Raw genomic sequence first — 25887 nt, 5'->3', positions numbered from 1 at the left:
TACTAGCTTTACTCAAGATAGTCTCATGTCCCAAACAGTCTTTTTGAAACACAGTTAGACAGCAGCTTAACTACTTGAATGAAAATTATTAAGGAAGAAAGTAAAAGGCCTCTAAGCAGTGATGGTTTCTGCACCCAAACTCACGCACTTATATTCATATGTGAGTGTTTTTGTACTCATGTGCAGGCCTATTTGTTCTTGTTTTAGACACATTTCTAACTATCTTGGTTATTCAGTTTCTGAGGCCACAATAGTCCAAATGCAGAGAACTAATAAGGGGAGAAGATAAGAGACAGATTTTTCTGACAATGGCAAAAATGACAGGTGACAGACTGGGGAAGAAGGCAGAAAACTCATATAACAACATCAGCCTTAGGGCAAATGAAAACACTAGTACCACTCAAGTTTTACTACACTTGCAACATTTCACTTAACCAGAAACTCTAGACTGACAGCATATCTGCATGGGGTTCTTTCTGAGACAGGGTCTCGCTCTGTCACCCGGGTTAGAGTGCACTGATGTCATCATAGGTCATGATAGCTCACTATAAGCTCAAATTCCTGGGCTCAAGGGATCCTTCTGCTTCAGCTGGGACCACAGGCATGCACATCATGCCTGGCTAACTTTTTAATTTTCTGTAGAGATGAGGTCTTGCTAGGCTGGTCTCGAATTCCAGGGCTCACATGAACTTCATGCCTTGTCCTCCCAAAGTGTTGGGATTACAGGCATGAGCCACTGTGCCAGGCCTGCATGGGTTTTTGCAATAGCCAAACATAGGAGTATGTACAGTATAGACAACCTTGGACATCCAGAAAGGATTAAATTATATTCAGTAGCCTCAGTTTAAGTATGAAGAAAATCGTATTTCCAACAAAATAGGTTGAAAGTGCAAAGGTACTGGTACTTAAAGGAAAACACTTAGTTTTCTGGAAAACTGGAAAACCATCAGATAATTGTGGTATCACTGTATATATGCTAGGAATCTCAATAAACCATTCACCAAAGAAATTAGTAGTCTAGGTACAAATGTAATGAATAAATAAAATATCATGAACTATCACATGAAATGTTCTATAAAGGAAAACATTAAATATAGGAATAACGTCTCTATTATCTGTTGCTATGAAGGACAAGAATAGAACAAGTAAATATGATTCACAGGGAAACCAAATGACTCAATTTTTGTCAATAATTCTACAAATTGTATTAAAATCTTTCATCAGAGCTTCTCGTAAGTGCTTAACTGATTTTTGTTTCCTCTCCTTTCCCCCTTGTCCAATGCCTACCTTCTGGTACATGTGCTAATGAGCTGTGAAAATGCTAAAAGGTAGGCAGCAGGAAGGAGCAGTACAGGGCATGAACAATTTGTAGTCTGAATAATCAGCCTCTGCATAATTAAAAGTTGACTTGCATTCCCAACTACTGATAACTGGCAATCTATATTAGAACAGTTGCTAAAATTTTCCCAGAAAAAATTATCACAATACGGTGAGTAATGTCAGCTTTGTGAATTATTTATAGATTATCCTCTACCAGAAGCAGGCCCAGGAACTAAGTGGGGTGTTTATATCACAGTTGAATATCTCTCTAATCATTTCTAAAAAATTAAGTATTGATTTTTAAAAATTACTCAATATTTTGTATTAATCATCTATTACAAGAGATAATAGAAAGTGAGAATATGTATGCACCTCATCAACCAAATTTAATGTTGACATTTTGTATTTAAAAAAAAAAGGGGGAGTGATTCTTTACCAAAAGTATACCTCTGTAATATCCCTAGTGCATTCAAAATGGGATTCAAGTAAAGAAAAAAAGGATTCAGTCACAGTACTTCCAGCATATACTTACTCTGGTATGTATATTTTGCAAAATGAGACATTTGTAGATGTGTGAAGTAATCAAGGACCCAAACTAAAGATGGATTCCCTGGTTGCTGAAAAGTGAAAGCAGAGGGCAGTGAACTGACGTGGAGCAACACAGAACCTTATTAAGCCCTGACATACAGCCTGAGCAACAGCGAGACCCTGTCTCTAGTAAAAATAGAAAGAAATTATCTGGCCAACTAAAGTATATATAGAAAAAATTAGCTGGGCATGGTGGCGCATGCCTGTAGTCCCAGCTACTCGGGAGGCTGAGGCAGTAGGATCACTTAAGCCCAGGAGTTTGAGGTTGCTGTGAGCTAGGCTGATGCCACGGCACTCACTCTAGCCCGGGCAACAGAGCGAGACCCTGTCTCAAAAAAAAAAAAAAAAAAAAAAGCCCTGACATGACATGAATCCAGAGAGATATGAATGTACCATTCCCACTAAGATGGTACCACATATATCAAGGTCTAGGATATCATCGGCGGCCAATTCTGTCCCTTGAGATAAGTACCAGTGAGAGGTTTCTGAGGAACTTTGATTAAATAGGATTTATGCAAAGATAATAACATACATTTTTATAGGTTTTTGTCAAAGTTTATCCTAGTTAACACTTTAATCCTTCTTCTGTGCTACTAATGAAACAGCTGCTAATGAAATTCAATGAGAACACTAAATTGGGAGGTGTTGGAACCCCAAAGATATAATAAAAAGGAATATAACAAGATTAGAAATATGAGCAGACTAAAACAAAATTAGATTGAATTAAAAAATGAAAATGAACATTGCTGGTGGGTACGTAACCAGTACAACTTTCTTGGAGGGCAATTTTGCAAAATGTATCAAATGCCTTAAAAATGTTCATAGAAAAGTGTTCTTATCATTTGTATTATTTTTATTATTAAAAAACTAATTGAAACTACAAAAGGAATATATGGTAATCAGACAAAGTTTAAATACTGAAAATTACAGAGAAAATGACAACCATTTATAATCCTATCAAGCAGATAGAACATTTTGTCTTTTATACCCTAACCTAAAATGCATATAATTAAAAAACAAACCAACAAAACAACTCTGCCAATGTGATAGGCGAAGAAATGGCATTTGTTTTAATTACTAGAGAGAGTTTAGAGATGGACCATTTGTATTACTATTTTGATCAAGTGCTTGCTCATGTGTACTTTTAAGAGCTTTACGGAGATATATCTACCATAAAATTCACCTTGATTAAGTGCATAATTCAATGATTTTTTTTTGGTAAATTTACATAGTTGGGCAACCATTACCATATCCAGTTTTAGAACATTTTCATCACTATGTGTGTTTTTAAAAGTTGATTTTAAGACTTGTATAGTTGCTAGAGATGTTCCCTCATTTTGTCTTTCACATCTTCATTTTTGTTTATGAGGGTTTTTTTTTTTTTTTGGTGGGGGTGTTAAAACAAGTACAATTTTGTTTATTCACGGCTCTGTATGCCAGCAATTTTGGCTGAGCTCAATTGAATATTTTTTTCTCCTGGTTTTTTGCCTGGGGATTATTCATGTGATTGCATGCATCTGGTGCATGGTCTTTTATCAAGGAGGATAGCCCAGGCTTGTTCACATGGCTACCCTATCATTCCAAGAAGGTGACAGCGGGAGCTGCTAGGGCTCTTAAAGCTGAAGTTACACAACATCACTTCTGGAGACCATTCATCAAAGCAAGTTACAGGGCTAGCACAGATTCAACGGAGGGGAAAGACTCCACCTCTTGATGAGATGGAAAGCAACGTCAAGTTACAAAGAGGCAAACAGGGATAGGAGAAACTGTTGTGGTCATCTTTGCAAATAGACGCTTTGAGGCTTATCCAGTCCCTCGCTGGATGGATGAGAATACAGAGACACACAGAGATCAGAAAATCAGGTCTTCTGCCTCCCATCCAATGTTTTCATTCTTCCAAGGACTTCTTTCACCTGCATTCTCTATCTTCTTCACCCATTATGGTGCTTTTGATATGTGGTACTTAGCTATCTTTTAATTACTTAAATTTGGTATTATGTAGTACTTTAAAAAGCCTCTCCCACCCTAAGGCTATATAAATGTTCACTTACCTTTTTCTGGATATTTTATGTTTTAATTTTTAAATATTTCACTTTTTTTTTTTTTTTTTGAGACAGAGTCTCACTTTGTTGCCTGGACTAGGGTGAGTGCCGTGGCGTCAGCCTAGCTCACAGCAACCTCAAACTCCTGGGCTGAAGCAATCCTTCTGCCTCAGCCTCCCGAGTAGCTGGGACTACAGGCATGCGCCACCATGCCCGGCTAATTTTTTCTATATATATTTTTAGTTGTCCAGATAATTTTTATTTCTATTTTTAGTAGAGACGGGGTCTCACTCAGGCTGGTCTCGAACTCCTGACCTCGAGCGATCCACCCGCCTCGGCCTCCCAGAGGGCTAGGATTACAGGCGTGAGCCACTGTGCCGGGCCTTAAATATTTCACTTTTAATGATAAGAAAGAATCTAATACTTTTTGGGGGGCTGCCATCAGTTCCACATTGTTTTTAATTATTGTAACAATGCTTTCATGCTGGTATGAAATCTGATAGTACCATTACCCTTCAGTTCTCTAAAAAGATGGCTATTGTCACCCACTTATTCAAGATGAACTTTAAAACACTGTCAAGTTCCAGGAAAAACCCAATTGTGATTTTGTCTGAAACTGGATTAAAGTGATCAGGTTAATCCAGGGAAACTGCCATTTTTACAGTGTTCAGTCTTTCTAATAAGAACATGGCATGTCTTTGTGGTTACCCAAACCTTTTATATCCCACCAAATTAAAATACCTTTGCATTTCTAGGAAAAATCCTACTTGGTCACATATTATTATTCCTTTAATAAATTGCTAGATGTAACCTGGCAGTGAGTTATTCAGGGTTTCTACATCTATATTCACAAGTGAGACTGTCTATAGTCTTTTTTCTTGGCTTTGTAAAATGAGTAAGAAAGAGTTCCAGGTTTCCCAATGCTCTGGAACAGTTTATACAGTATACAAATGATCTGTTCTTGAGAGAAATTTTTTCTGTTCTTTTCTTTTTTTAAATCATGGTTAAATCTGTTCAAGGTTTTAAAGAACTCACATGGAAAAGAGTGGGTCCGGCTTGTTTTTATGGAAATATTTTGATAACTTAATTCTTCTGCAATTATTGATTTTTTTGAAGTGTCTTCCTCCTATTAGGACAATTTAGGTAAATCTGTATTTCTAAAAAGCTTGTCTAATATAGTCAATTTTAGTAGTCTAAAACTGCATTAATTTTTTAAAATTTAAAAATGAATTTACATTATTGGCTGTATCCCCTCCATTGTTTCTAATTTTGTGGGTTTTTTCCTAAATAGATTTATTAATTAGATTTGTGAGGTCTTTGTCTGTATCAGGAGCCTGTAAACTGTGGCCCGTGGGCTAAATCCTGCCTGCTGCCTGTTTTTGTATAGTCTGTGGTCTAAGAATGGCTTTTATATTTTTAAGTGGTTGAAAAAAAATCAAAGGAATAATTCTCATGATGTGAAAAATAAAAAGTGCAAATTTCAGTGTTCATAATAATGTTTTATTTAAATCCAGCCCTGCTCATTCGTTTGTGTATTGTCTATGGCTGCTTTCATGCTAAAATGGCAGAGTTGAATAGTTGCAAAAAGAGACCATATGGCCTGCAAAGCCTAAATATTTACTATCTAGTTCTTTACAGAAAAAGTTTGTGATCCTTGATCTATAGCAAACAAGTTTTGATAGGTATATGTAGTAAATCCCTTAGTTTAGTATGTTATCTTGGTTTCTAGACACTTAATATATTTGATGAGTCAAAGTCAAGGGTGGTATATTAAAGTTTTTCACAATAATGGAGTTTTTGCCGGTTTCTCCTTGCATATGCAACCATTTCTGTCTTACAGATACAACGTCATTGATATTTCTTGCCCAAATACTGTCATTTTGTTACAGGAGTTGCTATGTAAATAGAATATAGTTGGATATTAATTTTCTTTATTTCATTTTTAAAGACTCTAATAGGAGGGTTTAGTCCATTTATATTTACTATTATAGACTCATTTTTATTATTCTATCTTTTGCTCTATGAGCTGTTTTTTTAAAAAGTTTTTTTCCCTAGAGTTATGGGAAAAGTATAGAACTCATTTAAAAATTTTCTTGTTTTTTTTTTTTTTTTTTCTTTTTTTTTTTTGAGACAGAGTCTCGATCTGTTGCCTGGGCTAGAGTGCCATGGGGTCAGCCTAGCTCACAGCAACCTCAAACTCCTGGGCTCAAGCAATCCTCCTGCCTCAGCCTCCCAAGTAGCTGGGACTATAGGCATGCACCACCATGCCCAGCTAATTTTTTTTTTCTATTTTTAGTTGTCTAGCTAATATTTTTCTATTTTTAGTATAGATGGGGTCTCACTCTTACTCAGGCTGGTCTCGAACTACTGACCTCAAGTCATTCTCCTGCCTTGGCCTCCCAGAGTACTAGGATTACAGGCATGAGCCACTGGGTCCGGCCTTTCTGTGTATATTTTAAAAACACCATATAAACAATAAGTTATGTATAAAATAGAACCTTATAGTTAAAGCCAAAGTCTCCAATCCTTCTTCTATCACCCCAAGTAGTATTATGCTATGTATATCTATTCTTCTAGATTTTATTAGCCACAGAATATACAAGTATTCCTATACATACTCTTACTATCCAAAAATTTACTCTTAACAACTTGTGAAAAATTTTACTCATAATTTGCTATGAAAAACAAAACCTGATTAAAATAAAATTTCATGCACATGGAGCAAAAACATTTAGGCTAATTAGGATGTTTACCCACTGTAAGGGTTAGGCCAATGGAGGAAAGTGAATGTAAAACTCTAACTTCTTTTGCCCACAGGCCCTGTCATTCTGCCTCAGAGATTCAGCTTGAGTTAGTGGTCACTGCTATTATTTACTGGGACAATATTTTCTACAGTCCCCACAGCTACTGACATTTGCATCTTTTTTATGTGTCATATTAAGTAGTTTAAAGGCAAGACGTATAATAGAATCAAGAGCTGGTAACTTTCTGTCATTTAATCTGGTAGCCCCATATATTATTTTTTTATATTCAGAAAAACCAAAATGAGTATTTTTTTTAAACACGAGTGAATGTACCCAAGGGAAAAACACAATTCTGGAAAACACTCAACAGATACATTTCAGAATGCAGCAATGGCCCAAACAGGCAAAGGAAGGCAGAGAAGAAAACAGAGACTAACCTGAAATGTGATTTAGTGGTATCGTGGAACCAGGCCAGTGCTAATTTTAGATGGCCTGTGTGCTTTAGGGTGGGGAATAGAGTCTTGCCCCAAAACACCACTTGTGAGATACCCATATATCATATAATCTGGCAGCTGAATTAAAATTAAACACAAAAATACACACAAAAATAGGCTGATAAATTCTAGATTACCTAATGTGAGAAAATCAAAAGAGCTAAATATATATAGCTTAGTTAAGCCACATTTAATATTAACCTGTCTATAAATTCTAGGTTTATCCAATACCAAGTTTCTTCTCTCACTTGAGCTAACTAGAAAAATTGAGAAAAGTATAATGAATAGATTGAATCAAAAGACATTTTCTGCTGAAATGGAGATCATACAATAAAAATACTGCAAATGCCATTTCTTTTCTTATAATAGTTGTACCTGCTGTCAGTACAGTCATACTGGAGATGTCACTCATGATGTTGGGCATATCCAGCCTCCCTACTGTCTAGCTTAAATAGTGTTATCTGTACAACCCAGTCCAGGAAAGCAGGGCTAGGCTGGCTGATCTGTGTCTGGAGGTGGCCCCTTGATGGCTGGCCACCTGATCAAAGGACAAGCCATACAGAGGCTGGTCAACCCCTTATGATGTAGTATGATGTGAAAAGCTGTGCTGGGCCAGATTTCTCTCTTGGAAATTTAGCATACAAGAATGGGAAAAATTTGTCAACTGGAAAGAGAAGAGAGAGTAGTTGAATATGTTAAGAGTCTGATACCTTACTCAATAACTCTTTTTTCTGCAGTCTGGTTTAACTATTGTTTCTGCCCTTCCTAAGGGAAAAAACTATTTAGCTTTCTCTGGTTTCCTGTGCATGTATCCTTATAACAAACTTGCTATTACTAATTGAGACGGTTTTCCCTCACAATCAAAAAACCCCTGCAAGGCCGGGCGCCGTGGCTCACGCCTGTAATCCTAGCCCTCTGGGAGGCTGAGGCAGGTGGATCGCTCGAGGTCAGGAGTTCGAGACCAGCCTGAGCAAGACCCCGTCTCTACTAAAAATGGAAAGAAATTATCTGGCCAACTAAAAATATGTATAGAAAAAATTAGCTGGGCATGGTGGCGCATGCCTGTAGTCCCAGCTACTCGGGAGGCTGAGGCAGTAGGATTGCTTCAGCCCAGGAGTTTGAGGTTGCTGTGAGCTAGGCTGACGCCACGGCACTCACCCTAGTCCAGGCAACAAAGTGAGACTCTGTCTCAAAAAAAAAAAAAAAAAAAACCTCTGCAATATGGATTTTAACTTTTTAAAGAATTTTTACAAACACAACTGTGTAAAGTTAGGTGAATGGAACTATCCATTTTACAGATGAGAAAACTGAGGCAAAGTGGGATCAAATAATTTAACATCAAATAGTTTTTCAATGGCATAATAATGATAATACAAGACAGCTGTGTTTTCCCAGTAGCTCACCAATTTGTTTGCAAGCTCCTGTTTTCCTCTGCAGTTCTTTTTCTCCAAACATCAGCTATATCAAGAACAATACTGTAAAGCAGAAAAGTAAGTTTCCCCCTTACCTGTCTGCTGTATGGTAGTTATCGCCTGGGCATTACATTGCAGCTGTAACATGTGTCGCAGCATGGCCACTCCCCAAATATCCAAATCTGGACAGAACTCAGGAGTCACCGCTGCTTTCAGCTTAGAGGATTTCAGACCTGTTGTGAGTGCCTGTAAATTGGCTGCTTCTAGCTGTCTGCACAGTGCAGAAACACTAAGAGCACAGAGGAATTTGTACTCTGGGCTATGGTTTTCAGTATGGGGCAAAAGGTTGAAGACAGCATAGTAATTGTTTTCATACTTCCCATTAACATCACATCCAGGAATTGGGGGCTGAACTATTTTGCCATTTTCCTCACTCTCTCCCTGGCCATAATATTTAAGTGTCTTGACCATATTCTTGTTTTCAGGTAAACAGATATCCTTGCAACTAGTCTCATCACAGAGCTTCCTTATGATTTCACCTACATCCTCAAATCTAGCTAAAAGAGTCAATCTTAGGGCAATGTGGCAAAAGACACCCAGTGTGAGAAGCAGCCCCCCTAGAGAACACTCTATACTATGGTAGAGCTCCCAGGCCTGCTGCATACACTCTTGGCTGCAATACTTGGCATAGCTGCATCCATCACAAGGAACTGTGGCCAAAGTGTGCTTCAAACATCGGTGACAGTAGAGGTCCCCATTGGTAACTCTGGTACTCCACTTGCTGTCTAAGGGCTGATGCAGTGGTTGCATTTCTCCCGGGGTAAGGACACTCACAAAAGCAGCCTCCTTTACCAGGAGCTCTCCTGGGAGAATATCTTTTGTGGCAACCAGATAGCGGCCTTTTAAAGGGTCGGTGCATAAGCTGACAGATGATGATGCACTGGAAATTTGTTCATTCTCATCCCTTAGGTCCATGTCCTCAAAGGCTTTGGCTAGAGCTGCTGGGAAAGTTTCTGTGAGATTCTTCTTTTCTTGTATCTTCATTTTCAGATGATGGAGGTTCCTCTGTAGAATTTGAAAGGGAGAATCTGCTAGGGCTGGTTTGGCAGTGAAGTTACTTTCAAGATCCTTGATGGTCTGGCTTGCCTCCTGTAGTCTCCCCAGGGTCACCAGACATTCTGCCTTACGCAATATTATCTTGGGTTGTAATCTTTCTGGATACCCATGCGTCTGTGCTCTGATAATATCTTTAAGACATATCTGAAAACAGAAAGGAAATCCCAAAATGACCCTTAGTCCCTACTCTTCAATGTCTACTGAAAATGTTTCCAAAAATCTAAGTTAAGGAAAATTAAGGATTATTAAAAGTGGAACAAGTATAATCACATGCTAATTTAAATCATATTCTACTGTGTGATCTTTTAATTCATTAGTAATACTTGCTGAGGACATTATATTTAATTGTTCTCATTAAATATTTCTTTCTTTTTTTTTGAGACAGAGTCTCCCTCTGTCACCCTGGCTACAGTGCAGTGGCAAGATGATAGCTCACTGCAACCTCAAACTCCTGGGCTCAAGGGATCCTACTGCCTCAGTCTCCCGAGTAGCTGGGACTACAGGTGTATGCCACCATGCCTGGCTAATTTTTTCTATTTTTAGTAGAGACGGGGTCTCGCTCTTGCTCAGGCTGTTCTCAAACTCCTGAGCTCAAGTGATCCTCCCACCTCGGCCTCCCAGAGTGCTAGGATTACAGGCATGAGCCACTGCGCCTAGCCAATATTTCTATTTTTAAGGGAAAAAAGGTTTACAGATAGAAAAATTATAGTATAGTGATCAAGAGAGCAGACTGTGAAGCTAAACAGATCTGCATTCAAATACTGACTTTGTTGCTTACTAGCTGCATGACCTTGTGCAAGGGACTTAATTTCTCAGTTTCTTAATTTTCTTATCTGAAAAACAGGGATGATAATATCTCAAAGACTTATTATAAGGATGAAATAAAGTAATATATCTAGAGTGCTGAAAGGAGTGCCTGGAACACAGTATGTGTTCAATAAATGGTAATTATTATTATAAGAAGGAAATCAGAAACAACCAATATAGAAAAATTATATAGGAATAATATGTTATATATATAGGAATTATATATACTATATCATATATAATATGATATATATATATGGGAAAGTTTTGCAAATTCTTTTAATCATTGTCTTCAGCAGTCCAAGACTTTCTTGCTTAGGGCCTAGAGTTAGATTCTTGCTCTTCGCTTTTAGTCTGAAGGACAGTAAGTGTGAATTTGTTACTATTCCAGTAGTTCTTAACTCTAGGGTATAATTTGAATTTCGGTGGAATTCTGAAATGCCATGTACCAAAATGGCATTTTAGAGCTTGTCCTTTGACCTCTCTAATACAAATTTCAGATGCCTCAGGACTATCTTCCTAAAATATTAACCTGATTTTTGTCATTTCCTGTTTTTTTAAAAACTCCAATGACATAGTTCTCAATATTTCTTCTGTTGTCACAATAAGGAGATGAGAAAAATGCCACTTATAGAGAGCCTTCCTCATAGGCATACACAAGGCATTTCAGGGTACCTTTTACTTTCCCGCTCACAATGCTTATTAGGGTGAGCTATATCATAATGTTATAGGTATAATCTTGAATATGCTCTAGTTATTTAAAAAAAAACACATTATCCTAACTGAAGTAGCTCAGGTTGGAAAAACAAACACCACACGTACTCACTAATAATTTGGAGCTAAATGATGGACACACATGGGTACAAAGGGTTGTAAAGGACATTAGTACCAAGAAGGGCGGAAGGTGGGAGGGAGGTGAGGGGTAAAATCTTACCTACTGGGTACAATGAACACTATTCTGGTGATGGGCACACTAAAAGGCCCAACTTAACCATTATACAAACTATCTATGTAACAAAAACATCTGTATCCCCTTAATAACTTGATATAAAAAACAAACATTTCAAACACTAAAAATAGTAAATAAAAAAACAAACAAGTAAATATACTTTGCAAACACTTGGAACCTGAAATATTATGAGCAACATTTTGCACAGCTGATATCCACACTGAGCACTGCTGACCCCTTGGATGCAGTTCATGCTCCTGTGGAATGTACCATAGCTCTTTCTGGTCAACCAGCACTATCCTGCATGGTCACCTGTGATAGGTAAAATGAATCAGGAGAAAGAACAAGTTTGGGCAGACTTCAATGTGCTTCCAATTCAACCAACTGCAGCATGGCCTGTGTTTAGTGTTCTAAGAAAGCAGCAGAGATGAAGGCCTAGTCCTCCAGAGAAGGACCTACAGATCCTCTCCAATCACACCAGGCATCCTGACACTCACCTCATACTGACCCAGGTGGAAGAGGGCTGCAGAGCGATTAGCATAACACAATGCAATGTCCTCAGTGTTAGGCCTTGAATGTGATACTCCCTGCAAAACAATGAACTGGTTAAAGGTATAAATGGAAACTAGCATCGCTAAAGTATACTTTTCAGATAATAGGGGCCCTACTACTGAAGACTGTATGAAATTGGGAAAGTTACTGAATCTTTTTGCTTCAGCTGCTTCAGCTTCATTTTTAACTACCTCAGAGCAAAGCTGTGGAGATCAAGTGAGGAAATAAATATTCAAAACACTTTGAAGATAGCAACATCAGACACAGCTTCAACTGTAAACAATACTGAAATGAAAAACTGAGGAAAATATTTGCAAGCATAATCCTGACTATAGCAGAGGGTGAGTGGCACAAAGAGAAATTCGCAAAAGAATAAACACAATTAATATGTGGAAAACAAATGGTTAATTCATACATGAATAGCCAAATATATGAAAATAAAGCAAAAAAGGGATACTTTTTTCTACCATCAAATGGGCAAGGACTAATAACCATAAAGGTGGCATCTCAATCACTGGAGAAAAGATGGGGATTATTCAATAAAGAGTATTGGGACAAGGAGGCAGACACTGGGAAAAAGAAGTTGGCTCTATATTTGATAAACCTTTCACTGGATAAATTCCAAATGGATCAAACTCTTAACATAAAAAGAACTATAAGAGCACTGGAAAAAACTATAGGAATAGTCTAAAGCAATACTGAAGGAGTCCCAACTATGACACAAATCCTGAAGTCATAAAAGGGTAATAAATTTGACCACATGAAAATAAAAAATATCTTCATGGCAAAAACTACTAAAAGCAATATCAAAAAGCAAACACTGGCCTGGAAAAAACATCTGCAACTCATAATACAAGCAAAGAGCTATTAATAATTTCTTTACTTTATTAAGAGTTCCTACAGATAAATAAGATGACAACCAATAAATCAACAAGAAAATAAGTAAATGATAGGAACAGTTCTTATGAGAAATACAAATAGTTCTTAAACATATGAAAAAATGCTCAACCTCATTCATAATCAATAAAATGCAAATTAAAACTATATTGCGATATCATTTTTTACCTCTCAGATTGACAAAAATAAAATTGACAGCACACTTGAATTAACTGGCAAAGGGGTAGAGTAATGGGCACTGTCATTCTGCTGTTAGTGGGAGTGTTTGTCTCATGATTATGGAGGGCAATTTAGCAACACATATCAAAATCTTGTATGTATATATATACATATTTTACATACATATAAAATCTCCATTGACCCAGCAATGCCTCTTCTAGGAATTTATCCTATGGATATGATCATCCTATAGATATGTGCAAAATGACATACAGGCAAAGTTTCTCATCATAGTATTATTTGAAATAGCAAAAGATAGGAAACTGGTTGATCTATAGGACACTGGTTAAATATTTTTTTTTTTTTTTTTGAGATGGAGTCTCACTCCCTCACCTGGGCTAGAGTGCCATGGTGTCAGCCTAATCTCACAGCAACCTCAAACTCCTGGGCTCAAGTGATTCTCCTGCCTTAGCCTCCTAAATAGCTGAGATTACAGGCGCATACCACCACGCCCAGCTAATTTTTGTATTTTTAGTAGAGATGGGGTTTCGCTCTTGCTCAGGCTGGTCTCGAACTCCTGACCTCAAGAGATCTTCCTGCCTTGGTCTCCTGCCTTGGCTAGAATTACAGGCATGAGCCACAATACCCAGCCAACACTGGTTAAATAAATCATGACATATCCATTTAATGGATGTATTTTTCTTTTTTATGAAAAAGAATGAGGAAAGTATGCATTGATGTGGAATGATCTTCAAGCTATTATTGTTAAGTGAAAAAAGTATGGGGCTAAACAATATGTAGAGAATGTTATCATTTATATAAAAAGAGGGTGTGAGTGCAGGAGTGGAAGATTATTTGTATTTATTTATATATGCCTGAAATACCTCTGGAAAGACACATTTAACAGTGCTAGCTTATGGGGATGGGAAATGGGGTGGCCAGGGGACTTAAGTCTACACTGTATACTCTTGTAACTTCTGAAATCTAACTATGTGAACATATTTCTTTCTCAAAAGTAAATACATATAATGATAATAAAACCATAATAACCAGTATTGCTTAGGGTGTGGAGAACTGAACATTCCCTTACTGTGCCAGAGGGATGTTAACTAGTTCTTTCCCAGAGAACAATTTAGCATGAAATACCAAAGGCCTTAAAAAATACACTCTCTTTGACCCAGCAATGACCCTTCTAGTAATTTATCCTAAGGAATAATCAGATGTATAAAAATATTTACATAGAAAGGTGCTTATTGCAGCATCATGATACCAAACAATTTGCCAACATTGAGAGATGTTAAATCAAGCATAGTTCTTCTCTGTAATGGAACACTAAGCCAGCCGTAAAAAATCATGTTCCAGTGGAAAATTTAATAACATGAGAAAATGGGCACAATAAATTGTTGACAGAAAAAAGCAGGTTACAAGATGGTAAGTGCAGCATTATCCCAATTTTGTAAAAGATAAACATATTTTCAGAGGAAAGAGTCTGGCTGGATGGATATAAACAAAAATGTTAACAGTGCCTATCACTGGTTATGAGATTTTTTTTACTCTTTATGCTTCTCTACGTTTTCCAAAGTAAACATATATTACTTTTACAATCAGACAAAACAACAAATATTATTTTAAAAAAGAAAAGAAAATAGCAGCTTTCTAGAAAATTGCAAAGTATCATAATCACCAAAATACTAGCTTCATGAAATAGGAAGGCCCATATCCTTCCATATCCAGAGCAAATCTTAATTTTTTGGTCTGACTTCACTTTCTGTTTCACTTGTTTTCCTTGAATAACTTTCTATGTGATCACATTGATGATGCACATGTGTAACAGTGAAGAGATTAGCTCTGAAAAAGAACTATTAAGCCATTTATCACTGGATCATTACATCTAATGGATTTTAATCTTTCAGCAATCACTAAAGCTTATATTATTTAGCTAAATACTTTCTTATAACACTACAAAGCAGGGATTTTATCAGCTGTAGAAGCTGCTGTTGTAGGTGTGATCGTTTCTGGAAAATTAATTCCATACTTTAAACATAAGTCTGTTAAAGATTCAGAGTAGGGAAACACCCTTCAAATTTACACTCATTCTTTTAATATACAAGATCACAGATCTGGTGCAAAGAACTGATACATTCTTGCTTTAAGCTCATACAAAGCTCTTAAAAGCTATGGAAGGAAGTCTCTCAGGGGATCTTGTTCCAGTTCCTACTACGGAAGCAGGACAGTAAGAATAATAGATTGATGACTGATGAGTGAGTGAGTGGTCAGTAAAAAACTAAAAAGAGAATAATAGATTATTGAAAGTCACAATTCCTCCTCAAAATCTAGCTTAGTGATGGTTACTGTAATTTAAAATATTTGTTAACTGTCACTAATGTTTTCACTGACAACCTTCAAAATGGAGCTCAACAGGGCTGTTGCCAATGAGCTCATCTTCCCTTCTAACTTAATCTAAGTCATACCTGTCATAAGGTAACACTGTGGCTAACTAAAATCTAGCTGTTCTCTAAATCAGGACTAGCAAACTAATGGCCTCATCCAACAAAAACAACATACGATTCGATGAGAGCCGACAGACATGGGCAAGGCAGGGCAAGGGGCCAAAAAGCCAAGCCTATTGCTACGCTACAAGGTCTCTGAAGGAACATGTGAATAGAAGTTTCACGATGAAATTCAGGACATATAAACTACCCTTTGTTTCAGAATACAACCAACAGCAAAATTCTGCCAGTTTTGTTTTTCAAATCCATTCCACAAATTATAGACAAACAGGTAATACTGGCTATGAAATCTAGCAATATGGCCTCTATCTCCTGAAGAAATACGCATTGTTAATTACTGAGCTGGGAGTGTTTTACCTTAGAATACAGCACAGCAGCTCCTGTATAATCTTTCTCTTGAAATTTTTTGTTTCCTTCTTCTCTGTAGAAAAGGGGAGCTTCGGGGTCCTTTCCCACCAAGTAACCTCTAGAAAGTCTTTTTAAAAACATCTCATCCTCAGGTCTTCATGAAGAAAGGAGAACACAAAAAAAACAGAGATTTGTTATTTCAAGGAAAGCTTTAAACCACTGCACTTGAAACAAGAAAGTATGCTTGCAAAACACTGGAACACAATATATGTATTGTGTCGCGTGACTGGAGGAAAACTATCTCATGGTCTCAGAGACACAGGGACCAGAATTTCTATTCTGAGAACTGAGTGCTAATTTTTTCTTTTCTTAAAATTTCAAAATGTTAATGGGGGACACATGTTTTTGTTACACAGATACCTTGTATAGTGCTTACGACAGGGCTTTTAGTGTGCCCATCTCCAGAACAGTGTTCATTGTACTGATTAATTTTTTATTCTTTATCTCATAATTACTGGTCAATGAACCATCCTTTGGATCATACATCATAAAGATCTTGGGTGTGGAGAATGATGTAATACATGGAGTCTTTGCACCGAGGAGTATTCTCCATTTAAACTGTGTTGAAAATACTTGACTGAGTGGCTGACAGGGAGGAGACTGGAGAGAGAGAGAGAGAGAGAGAGATAGATAGATATTGGGCATGAGTTATAAAGTAAATGTGGTAAAATGTTAAGATTTGCAGAATCTGGAAGAAGGATATGTTACACAGTAATTCTGGAAGAAGGGTATGTTACACAGTAATTCTTTGTATTATTTTTGCAAGTAAGTCTGAAGTTATTTCAAACTAAAAAGTTTTAAAAAATAAGTATCCAAATTTTAATCACATCCTGCAAAACATTGTTTAGTTCAGGTGACATTTTTCAGTTAGCCAGCCTTTCTCTATGGATGACACAGTGATCCATAGACTCACATTCACAAGTGACCTCCTTGACCTTAGTAGCGAAACCAGAAAATTGTCCAGTCATGGCAGCCCCTCTGTCCCTGCATATACCGACACAAAATGACCAATTCAGTTTTCCTGATATGATTCAGTTTTCCTGATATGTAATCATTCAAAGACTTGAACAGTTCTGCAGCTGTGGTGTTGGCTGGCAACAAAAGTGCACATAACATATCCTCTTGCACATCCCCCTGAAAAATATATCGCACAAAAACAAGCATTGTTGCCTTGTTGTCAACACTGGTAGATTTGTCAACCTGGATTGTATACCACGGTGACTCATTAATCCTCTCTAACAAGTGTTTCTCAATATCCTCTGCTATTTCATTAATTCATCTAGTTATGATACTAGCCGAAAGAGGAACACATGCCACCTTTTGAACTGCAGCCTCCTAAAAGTTTATGGCAAATGTCCTTAGCAGTACTTCACCCATAGCAAAGGGCTTCTTAGCTTTAGCATGTGGTTAGTCGCTAAGAATGATGCTCTCAGTGCAGACACATTTGATGAAGTGGTGGCCTTCAATAATTGCTTCTGTTCTTTGTGTTCCCATTTTTTTCTTTTGAAAAACTCCAAAGGCTTGTCTTTTAATGCAGAGTGCTTGGTCTCCACGTGGCAAAACAGTTTTGAAAGTCTCTTGGCTTCGCTGGATAGCCGGTTGCCACATACCATTCAGTTTTCATTTTGTTGGCAGTCTTAAGAGTCTTCTGCTGTCTCATCATTGGGTCTTTCCCCCTTTTCAAAGAATCTCTCCAGTGATGTCTGTTTTTTACTCATTTTTGCTGGGGTTAGCTTGTGGGCTTATCAAAACTGTGACTGAGACAAGTGCACGGTGTGGGGAAAGAGGCGTGGGCGGAAGCGGTAAATAAAATAATGGGCAGGCCACACACAGACTAAAATAAGAGTCAGTCTGCCACCAGATACAGCTGTACAATTGAAGTACATCAACTCACTTGCCACTATAAAGCCTGCCACCAGATGCAGCTTTACAAATGAAGATGCTCACTTGCCAATATAAAGCCTGTCACCAGATATAGCTTAATTGTCACTTGCCACTCACTGATAGGGTTTTTATTTATTTTTTTGAGACAGAGTCTTGCTTTGTTGGCCGGGATAGAGTGAGTGCTGTGGCATCAGCCTAGCTCACAGCAGCCTCAAACGCCTGGGCTCAAGTGATCCTCCTGCCTCAGCCTCCCCAGTAGCTGGGACTATAGGCATGCGCCACCATGCCTGGCTAATATTTTCTATATATTTTTAGTTATCCAGCTAATTTCTTTCTATTTTTAGTAGAGACAGGGTCTCGCTCTTGCTCAGGCTGGTCTCGAACCCCTGACCTCGAGCGATCCTCCCGCCTCGGCCTCCCAGAGTGCTAGGATTACAGGCATGAGGCACCGCACCCAGCCACTGATAGAGTTTTGATATGATTCTGCAAGCAATTGATTTATTATGGCCTCTGTGCAGTCAAACCTCTCTGCTAATGATAATCTGTATTTGCAGCTGCTCCCCTGTGCTAATATCACCGCTTCAGCTTCACCTCAGATCATCAGGCATTAGATTCTCATCAGGAGCACACAACCTAAATCCGTTTACAATAGGGTTTGGGCTCCTGTGAGAATCTAATGACCATGCTGACCTGACAGGAGGTGGAGCTGAGGCAGTGACGTGAGCGACGGGGAGTGGCTATAAATACAGATGAAGCTTTGCTTGCTAGTCTGCCATTTACCTCCTGCTGTGCAGCCCAGTTCCTAACAGGCCATGGACTGGTACCAGTCCTCGGCCCAGGGGTTGGGGACTACAGCTCTGTATAATAAAATTAATGAAGTTGATTATATATAAATATACAAACATAGATACATATACTCACAAAAAAGAATACATCCTTTTTCCAATAAAAAAGAGATACTATAGAATAACATAGACTATAGTCTTTGACTATAATGTCATAAAGTAAAACATGAATAACAAAATTGGAAACAAAAATGATATGGAACCTAAATATTCTCTTAAACAACTCTTGGGTCAAAGAAGAAATCATAATCAAAACTGCAGAACATTTACAAGTGTTTTTCAAATTTTTGTTTATAAAGACCCACAATAAGAAATACCTTTTACGTCGTGACTTGGTATGATGCTTCTGTATATGTATACATTAAAATTTCATAACACATTATTTATCTTTGTTATGTATAAGGTAAAAACAAAGTTAAAATCAAATATGATTTTATTAGTATTTAAATACAGAAAAATCATGAATAACACAAAAAGAAAAATTAGGAAAGATTTTATTTAATTCGAAAGGTGTGCTTGCCTATTCTAAATTTACTCCAGTCTAGAACATTTGAAGATACTACCTATGCATATCTGGTACACCATAAAGCCTGTTCTATTTTCTATTTTTGTTTTGTTTTAAATTAAGTTAAACTGAAAATCCTAGATCAAACAAAAAGGTTGTAGTGAACAGCAATAATAGCAACTTTTCTTGCCTAAAAATAGATATTCTTTAATCTTTGTCCAAAATGATGATGGACTCAATGTTTTGTAATTGTTCTTCAGTGTAATTAGGAAGCTGCAATAATTCATTCTTTTCTCCATGTACCAAGTTTAACTCAGTAATTGACTTACAGAGTTTTGAAAAGCAAATGGATGTCTATCTACTTTTTTTTGTTTCAAATTTTCTTCTGGAATCTTATGATAAAATTTGATGGCCAAGCACAGTGGCTCATGCCTGTTATCCCAGCACTTTGGGAGGCCAAGGTGGGAGGATCGCTTGAGGCAAGGAGTTCGAGACCAGTCTGGGCAACATAGTGAGACCCTGCCTCTATAAAAAAATAATAACTTTTGAAAATTTTAAAAAATAGGGCTGGGCATTGTGGCTCATGCTGGTTATCCCAGCACTGTGGGAGGCCAAGGTGGGAGGATTGCTCGATGACAGGAGTTCGAGATCACCCTGGACAACATTGTGAGACCCCATCTCTACAAAAAATAAAACAATGAGCCAGGCATAGTGGCGCATGCCTGCAGTCCTAGCTACTTGGGAAGCTGAGGTTGGAGGATCACTTGAGCCCAGGAGTTGGAGGTTGCACTAAGCTATAATTATGGTACTACACTCCAGCTTGGGTGACAGAGCAAAACTCCATCTCTTTAAAAAAAATTTTTTTTAAATATTGTAATATATATAACATAAAATTTACCATTTTAACCATTTTAAGTATACAGTTCAGTGGTATTAAGGCACAATATTGTGCAACCATCATTGCTATCCATTTCCAGAACTTTTTTACCATTCAAGTTGAAAATTTATACCCATTAAACAATAACTCCTCACATTCCTCCTCCCCAGCCTCTGGTAACCTCTATTATACTTTCTGTGTCTATGAATTTGCCTATTCTAGGTACTTCATATAAGTGGAATACAATATTTGTCTTTTTTTTTTTTTTTAGAGACAGGGTCTCACTCTGTTGCCCAGGCTGGAGTGCAGTGCAATGATCATAGCTCACTGTAGCCTTGAACTCCTGGGCTCAAGCAATTCTCCCACCTCAGTCTCCTGAGTAGCTGGGACTACAGATGCATGTCACTGTGCCTGGTTCCCACTCCTTTTTATGGCTGAATGATATGCCACTGTATGTACATGCTACAACTGATCTACCATTCATCCGCTGATGGACATTTAGATTATTTCCACATTTGTGTATTGTGAATAATGCTGCTATGAACACTGATGTGCAAATATTTACTCAAGTTCTACTTCCAATTCTTTTGGATAGAAACTCAGAAGTGGGATTGCTGGGTCATATACTTTCATGTTTAAACTTCTGAGGAACTGCCGTACCATTTTCCACAGTGGCTGCACCATTTTATATTCCCACTAGCAATGCACAAGGGTTCCAATTTCTCCACATCATTTTCAACACTGTTTTCATCTGAGTTTTTTTTTATAATAGCTCTCCTAATAGGTGTGAAGTGGTATCTTATTGTGGTTTTGGTGTGCATTTCCCTGTTGATTAATGATGTTGGGCATCTTTTCATGTGCTTATTGGCTATTTGTATATATATCTCCTTTGGAGAAATGTTAATTCAAGTCCTTTGCCTATTTTTTTTTTTTTTTTTGAGACAGAGTGTCACTTTGTTGCCCGGGCTAGAGTGAGTGCCGTGGCATCAGCCTAGCTCACAGCAACCTCAGACTCCTGGGCTTAAGCGATCCTACTGCCTCAGCCTCCCTAGTAGCTGGGACTACAGGCATGAGCCACCATGCCCAGCTAATTTTTTTGTATATATATTTTTTAGTTGGCCAGATAATTTCTTTCTATTTTTAGTAGAGACGGGGTCTCACTCTTGCTCATGCTGGTCTCGAACTCCTGACCTCGAGCGATCCACCCGCCTCGGCCTCCCAGAGCTAGGATTACAGGCGTGAGCCACCGCGCCCGGCCTTTTGCCTATTTTTTAATTGGATTTTTTTATTGTTGAGTTGCAGGAGTTCTTTATATAGTATATTCTGGATATTAATCCCTTATCACATATATGATTTTCAAATATTATCAATATTTCATATTTTACAGGTTTTTTAAATTCTCTTGATAGTGTCCTTTCATGCATAACAGTTTAAAATTTTTTTTTTGAGATGGGGTCTTGCTCTGTCATCCTGGCTAGAATGCAGTGGCGTCTTCATAGCTCACTGCAACCTCAAACTCCTAGGCTTAAGGGATCCTCCTGCCTCAGCCTCCCGAGTAGCTGGGACTACACGCACACATCACCACACCTGGCTAAGTTTTCTATTTTTAGTAGAGATGGGGTCTCTCGCTCTTGCTCAGGCTGGTCTTAAACTCCTGACTTCAAGCAATCCTCCCTCCTAAGCCTCCCAAAGTGCTAGGATTACAGGCATGAGCCACTGCGCCTGGTCACAAAAGTTTTTAATTCTGAAGTGTAGTTTATCTATTTTTTTATTTTGTTGCTTGTGCTTTTGGTGTCATATCCAAGAAATAACTGATAAATCCAATGTCATGAAGATTTTCCCCTATGTCTTCTTTTAAGAGTTTTACAGTTTTAGCTCTTAACTTTAGGGCTTTGATCCATTTTCAGTTAATTTTTATATATGGTATAAATTTAAGGTCCAACTTTAGCCTTTTGCATGTAGATTGACAGAAAGAACCAAGTTCCTTCATCCTTTAATCTTGCCTTCTCTCTCTCGAGCCCTAGAGAAGTAAAGCTTCTCACAGAGTCAGCTGGCAAAGGAGAAAGTCCCAGCTCCAGCCCCAAAGTAGTATAGAGAAGAGTGAGACTGGAAATAATAGCTTAATAACTGGCACACATCCATATACACACTTTTTTTTTCCCTGAACCATTTGGAATGAGTGCAGCCATCATGGAAGTTCACCATGAAATATTAACAGGCCTCTGCTAAAAATAAGGACATTCTCCTATATAGCCACAGTATCATTATCACTAAGAAATTATATATATAAATTAGGGTAACTACTTTAGCAGGGTAGATACTATAAACCTATGGTAAATGTCCTAAATGGCTATCACTATTCAATATTGTATCGGAAGTCTAGCTAATGCTATGAAAATTAAAAAGTAAAATAAATAAAGTGGTACAAATATTGGAAAGGAAGGTTACTATTTGCAGATAGAGGTACTTAAGCTAAAAAGTCCAAGTGGGTTGGCACAACAACGAAATAATGTGAAAGTACAGTTAAATGGCCAGTTATAAGATGATAAAAAAATTCTTACCTTTTATTTACACCATCAGTCATCAATTAGAGAATGTAATGGAAGGGGAAGTCTTGTTCACAATAACAACAAAAACCTTACAACAAATAAGAATAAATCTAACAGGAAATGTGTAAGACCTATATAAAGAAAACTATAAAACCTTACTTAAAGACATAAAAGAAGTCCTAAATAAATGGGAAGACATAACCTTTACTTGGATTAGGAAATTTAATCTTGTAAAGATGTCAGGTCTCCCTAAATGAATCTATAAATCCAACACAATCCCAATCAAAAACTCAACAATATTTTTCATGGAACTTCACAAGTCAATTCGAAAGTTCACATGGGAGAAATGTACACAAAAAAATGAAGATACTGAGAAAGAACAATGACTGTGTATCTGTGCAAGGGAATTTGGCCCAATCGAGAGCAAAACTGCTTTTGGACTAGAGACTTCCCTGCTTTCAAGTGCCCCTTCCCCCTACTTCAGGCAAATCTCAGTGAGGAAACCATTCCTTGAGGTTGAAGTAGGGCTGACTTCAATTTCACAATAAGGTTGGTATGTGATATAGACCTGGCCAATCAGAAGAGCCCCACATCTTTGGTGGAAGGGATGTACATGTGATCAAAATTAGGTTGATCTGAGACCAACTCAGAAGTTTTCTGCTAAAACTCTCCAGAAAGAGGGCCTCTTTCCCTGGGGTTATTAAGCTATCAGGGTGTGCTCAGGGCTTTGAATGGGTATAGTGCCCACCAGATGGAAAGAATCTGTCTGACAGATGAAGAAATACAATCTGATGACATTTTCTGAGCCCCTGGATACAATCTAGCCTGAAAACAGATCTGCCTTTGGACATCCTAGTTTCATAGCAATACATTTCATAATTTGAGCTGGGTTTCTGTTACTTGAAATTGAAAGAGTTCTAAAATTATACCATAATGTCATAGTAATTAAAACTCTTTGGTTTTGGTACAGATAAAGAGCTTAGAAACAAATTTATGGATAAATAGGAATTTAATTTTTAATAAGTGTGGCATTTGGAAACACTGGGAAAAGGAATGGCCATCCACTATATGCAGTAGAAAAAATTGTCTATCTGGGAAAAAAGTGAGCATACTTCCTCACATCATACACAAAATTAATTGTAGATATGTATGTAAATCATAACATCATGTTGTACACCTTAAATATATATAATTTTTTTTTTTTTGAGACAAGAGTCTCACTCTATGCCCTGGCTACAGTGTAGTGGCACAATTAGCTCACTGCAGCCTCAAACCCCTAGGCTCAAGTGATCCTCTTGCCTCAGTCTTCCGACTAACTGGGACTACAGGCTCGGGCAGCAACGCCCGGATAATTTTTCTATTTTTAGTAGAGACAGGGTCTGGCTCTTGCTCAGGCTGGTCTCAAACTCCTGAGCTCAAGTGATCCTCCTTCCTTTGCCTCCCAAAGTGCTAGGATTACAGGCGTGAGCCACTGTGCCTGGCCAAATATATATAATTTTTATTTGTCAATTATACCTCAATAAAGCTGGAAAAAACTGCAGATGGACTAGAGAGACGAAACAGAAAACTACCAAAAAAAAGTTAGCAGACAATAAAGAGTATTTTTATGAAATTGGGATAGAGTAAACCACCTAAGCAAGACATGTCACCCAGAAGCTATAAAAGAAAATGACAGATATGGCTGTATAACAGTTAAAACAAACTGGGCCCAATAGCACATTACTCAGGAGGCTGAGGCAGGAGGATGGCTTGAATCCAGAAGTTCGAGGCCAGCCTGGGAAAACAGTGAGACCCAATCTCTTATGAAAAGAAAGAAAAATTTTTAATTAAAACAATTTGAAGTTAAAACATATACACGCAATTTATATACAATAAAAGACATTGTAAATAAGGTAAAAAAGATAAACAACAGACTAGGAGAAAAATTAGTAACACATACAGCAAAGAATTATATAGCTAGACTATGAAGATCTCCTATAAATTAATAAGAGAAAGACAGACAACCCACTAGAAAAATGGGTGAGGAACACAAATAAGCAATTCATAGAAGAAATGCAAATGGGCTGTAATGTCAGAAAAAGAGCATTACTTTACTAGTAATCAGAAAAATGCAAATTAAAGTCAGTTTTTTTTTGTACTTAAGGTTGGCAAAATTAATGACTATTGCTTTCTAATGTTCGTGAGGATACGGGAAAGTGATTTTCATACACTGTTCATGGTAAATTGGCAAAGCCTTTTTGGAAGGCAATTTGGCAGTATCTATTCAATTTAAAATGCCCATAACCATTGATGCAGCAGTTCCTGGTCTAAGAATCTTAATTTCTCAAATGCATATTCAAAAACATATATAAAGATTATTCATTGCAGCACTGTTTGTCACAGTAAAAAAAAAAAATCCCTAAACAATTGGAAATAACTGCCCATCAGGAGGGAAAAGAATAACTAAATTGTGGCATAATTATACTAGCAATGTCATATAGTTGTTAAGAAGATTAAGGTGTGACGTTGGAAAAATCTTACAAAATACATATATAATAGAGAATAAAGAAAAAGATATATGCTATTTATATACAAACGTATGAGAATAAAAAGGGTTAAAAAGGTCTAAAACTGTGGTTACTTGTGTGAAAGAAAGTGAGGAGAACGGTAAAGAGGAAACTTGCATGTTTTACTACATTAAATATTGTTTTAATCTTTTACAATGAGAATGTTTTTGTATCTTATATTCATAAAAAAGAAAAATAACAAGCAAAAAAACATATAAGCCTAATTGTACCGAGTACCAAACTGGCAAGGCTCTAAGCTGAACTCATTATTTCAATCAGCCAGTATCTGAGTGTCTACTAAGTGCCAGGCACTGTGCTAGTTTCTGGTACAAAGATAAAGATGTCAACCTTGAATCTGAAAGGTGTGTGTTTGTGGATCTGTGTATGTGTGTGTATATATATACACGTATGTGTGTGTATATACATATACACACACATATACACATATATGCATATAGTTCTCATTTATATGTCATATTGAGCACTAACATAAGCTAGTCACTGAACTAAGAACTTTATATACATCACCAAACTGTCATTCAATGTTTATTGAACACTTATTTTTTCAACTGCACTGTTTTTGTCTACAGAAGAACAAACAAATACAGACATGTTCCCTGCCCTCATGAGGTTTACAATCTAGTGGTGAAAATAGATATTAATTAGATGATTATGCAAATATT

At 37.3% G+C, this 25887-nt stretch overlaps 1 protein-coding gene across 2 annotated transcripts in view; it reads right to left on the bottom strand.

Moving 5' to 3' along the window:
- SMYD4 (SET and MYND domain containing 4) overlaps positions 1-25887 on the bottom strand; it is a 34662-nt gene that overhangs the window by 6444 nt on the left and 2331 nt on the right. For both annotated transcript variants that reach the window (XM_045526137.1, XM_045526138.1), the window contains exons 3-5: positions 15948-16092; positions 11970-12059; positions 8696-9860 (exon numbers count right to left, since the gene is read on the bottom strand). In XM_045526137.1, coding sequence (XP_045382093.1) covers positions 8696-9860; positions 11970-12059; positions 15948-16092 — 1400 coding nt within the window. The remainder of the gene's footprint in view (positions 1-8695; positions 9861-11969; positions 12060-15947; positions 16093-25887) is intronic.

Source organism: Lemur catta, chromosome 15 (genome assembly GCF_020740605.2).
Source record: "Lemur catta isolate mLemCat1 chromosome 15, mLemCat1.pri, whole genome shotgun sequence".
Classification (NCBI taxonomy): Eukaryota; Metazoa; Chordata; class Mammalia; order Primates; family Lemuridae; genus Lemur; species Lemur catta.
This window is presented reverse-complemented; position numbering and strand designations above follow the sequence as displayed.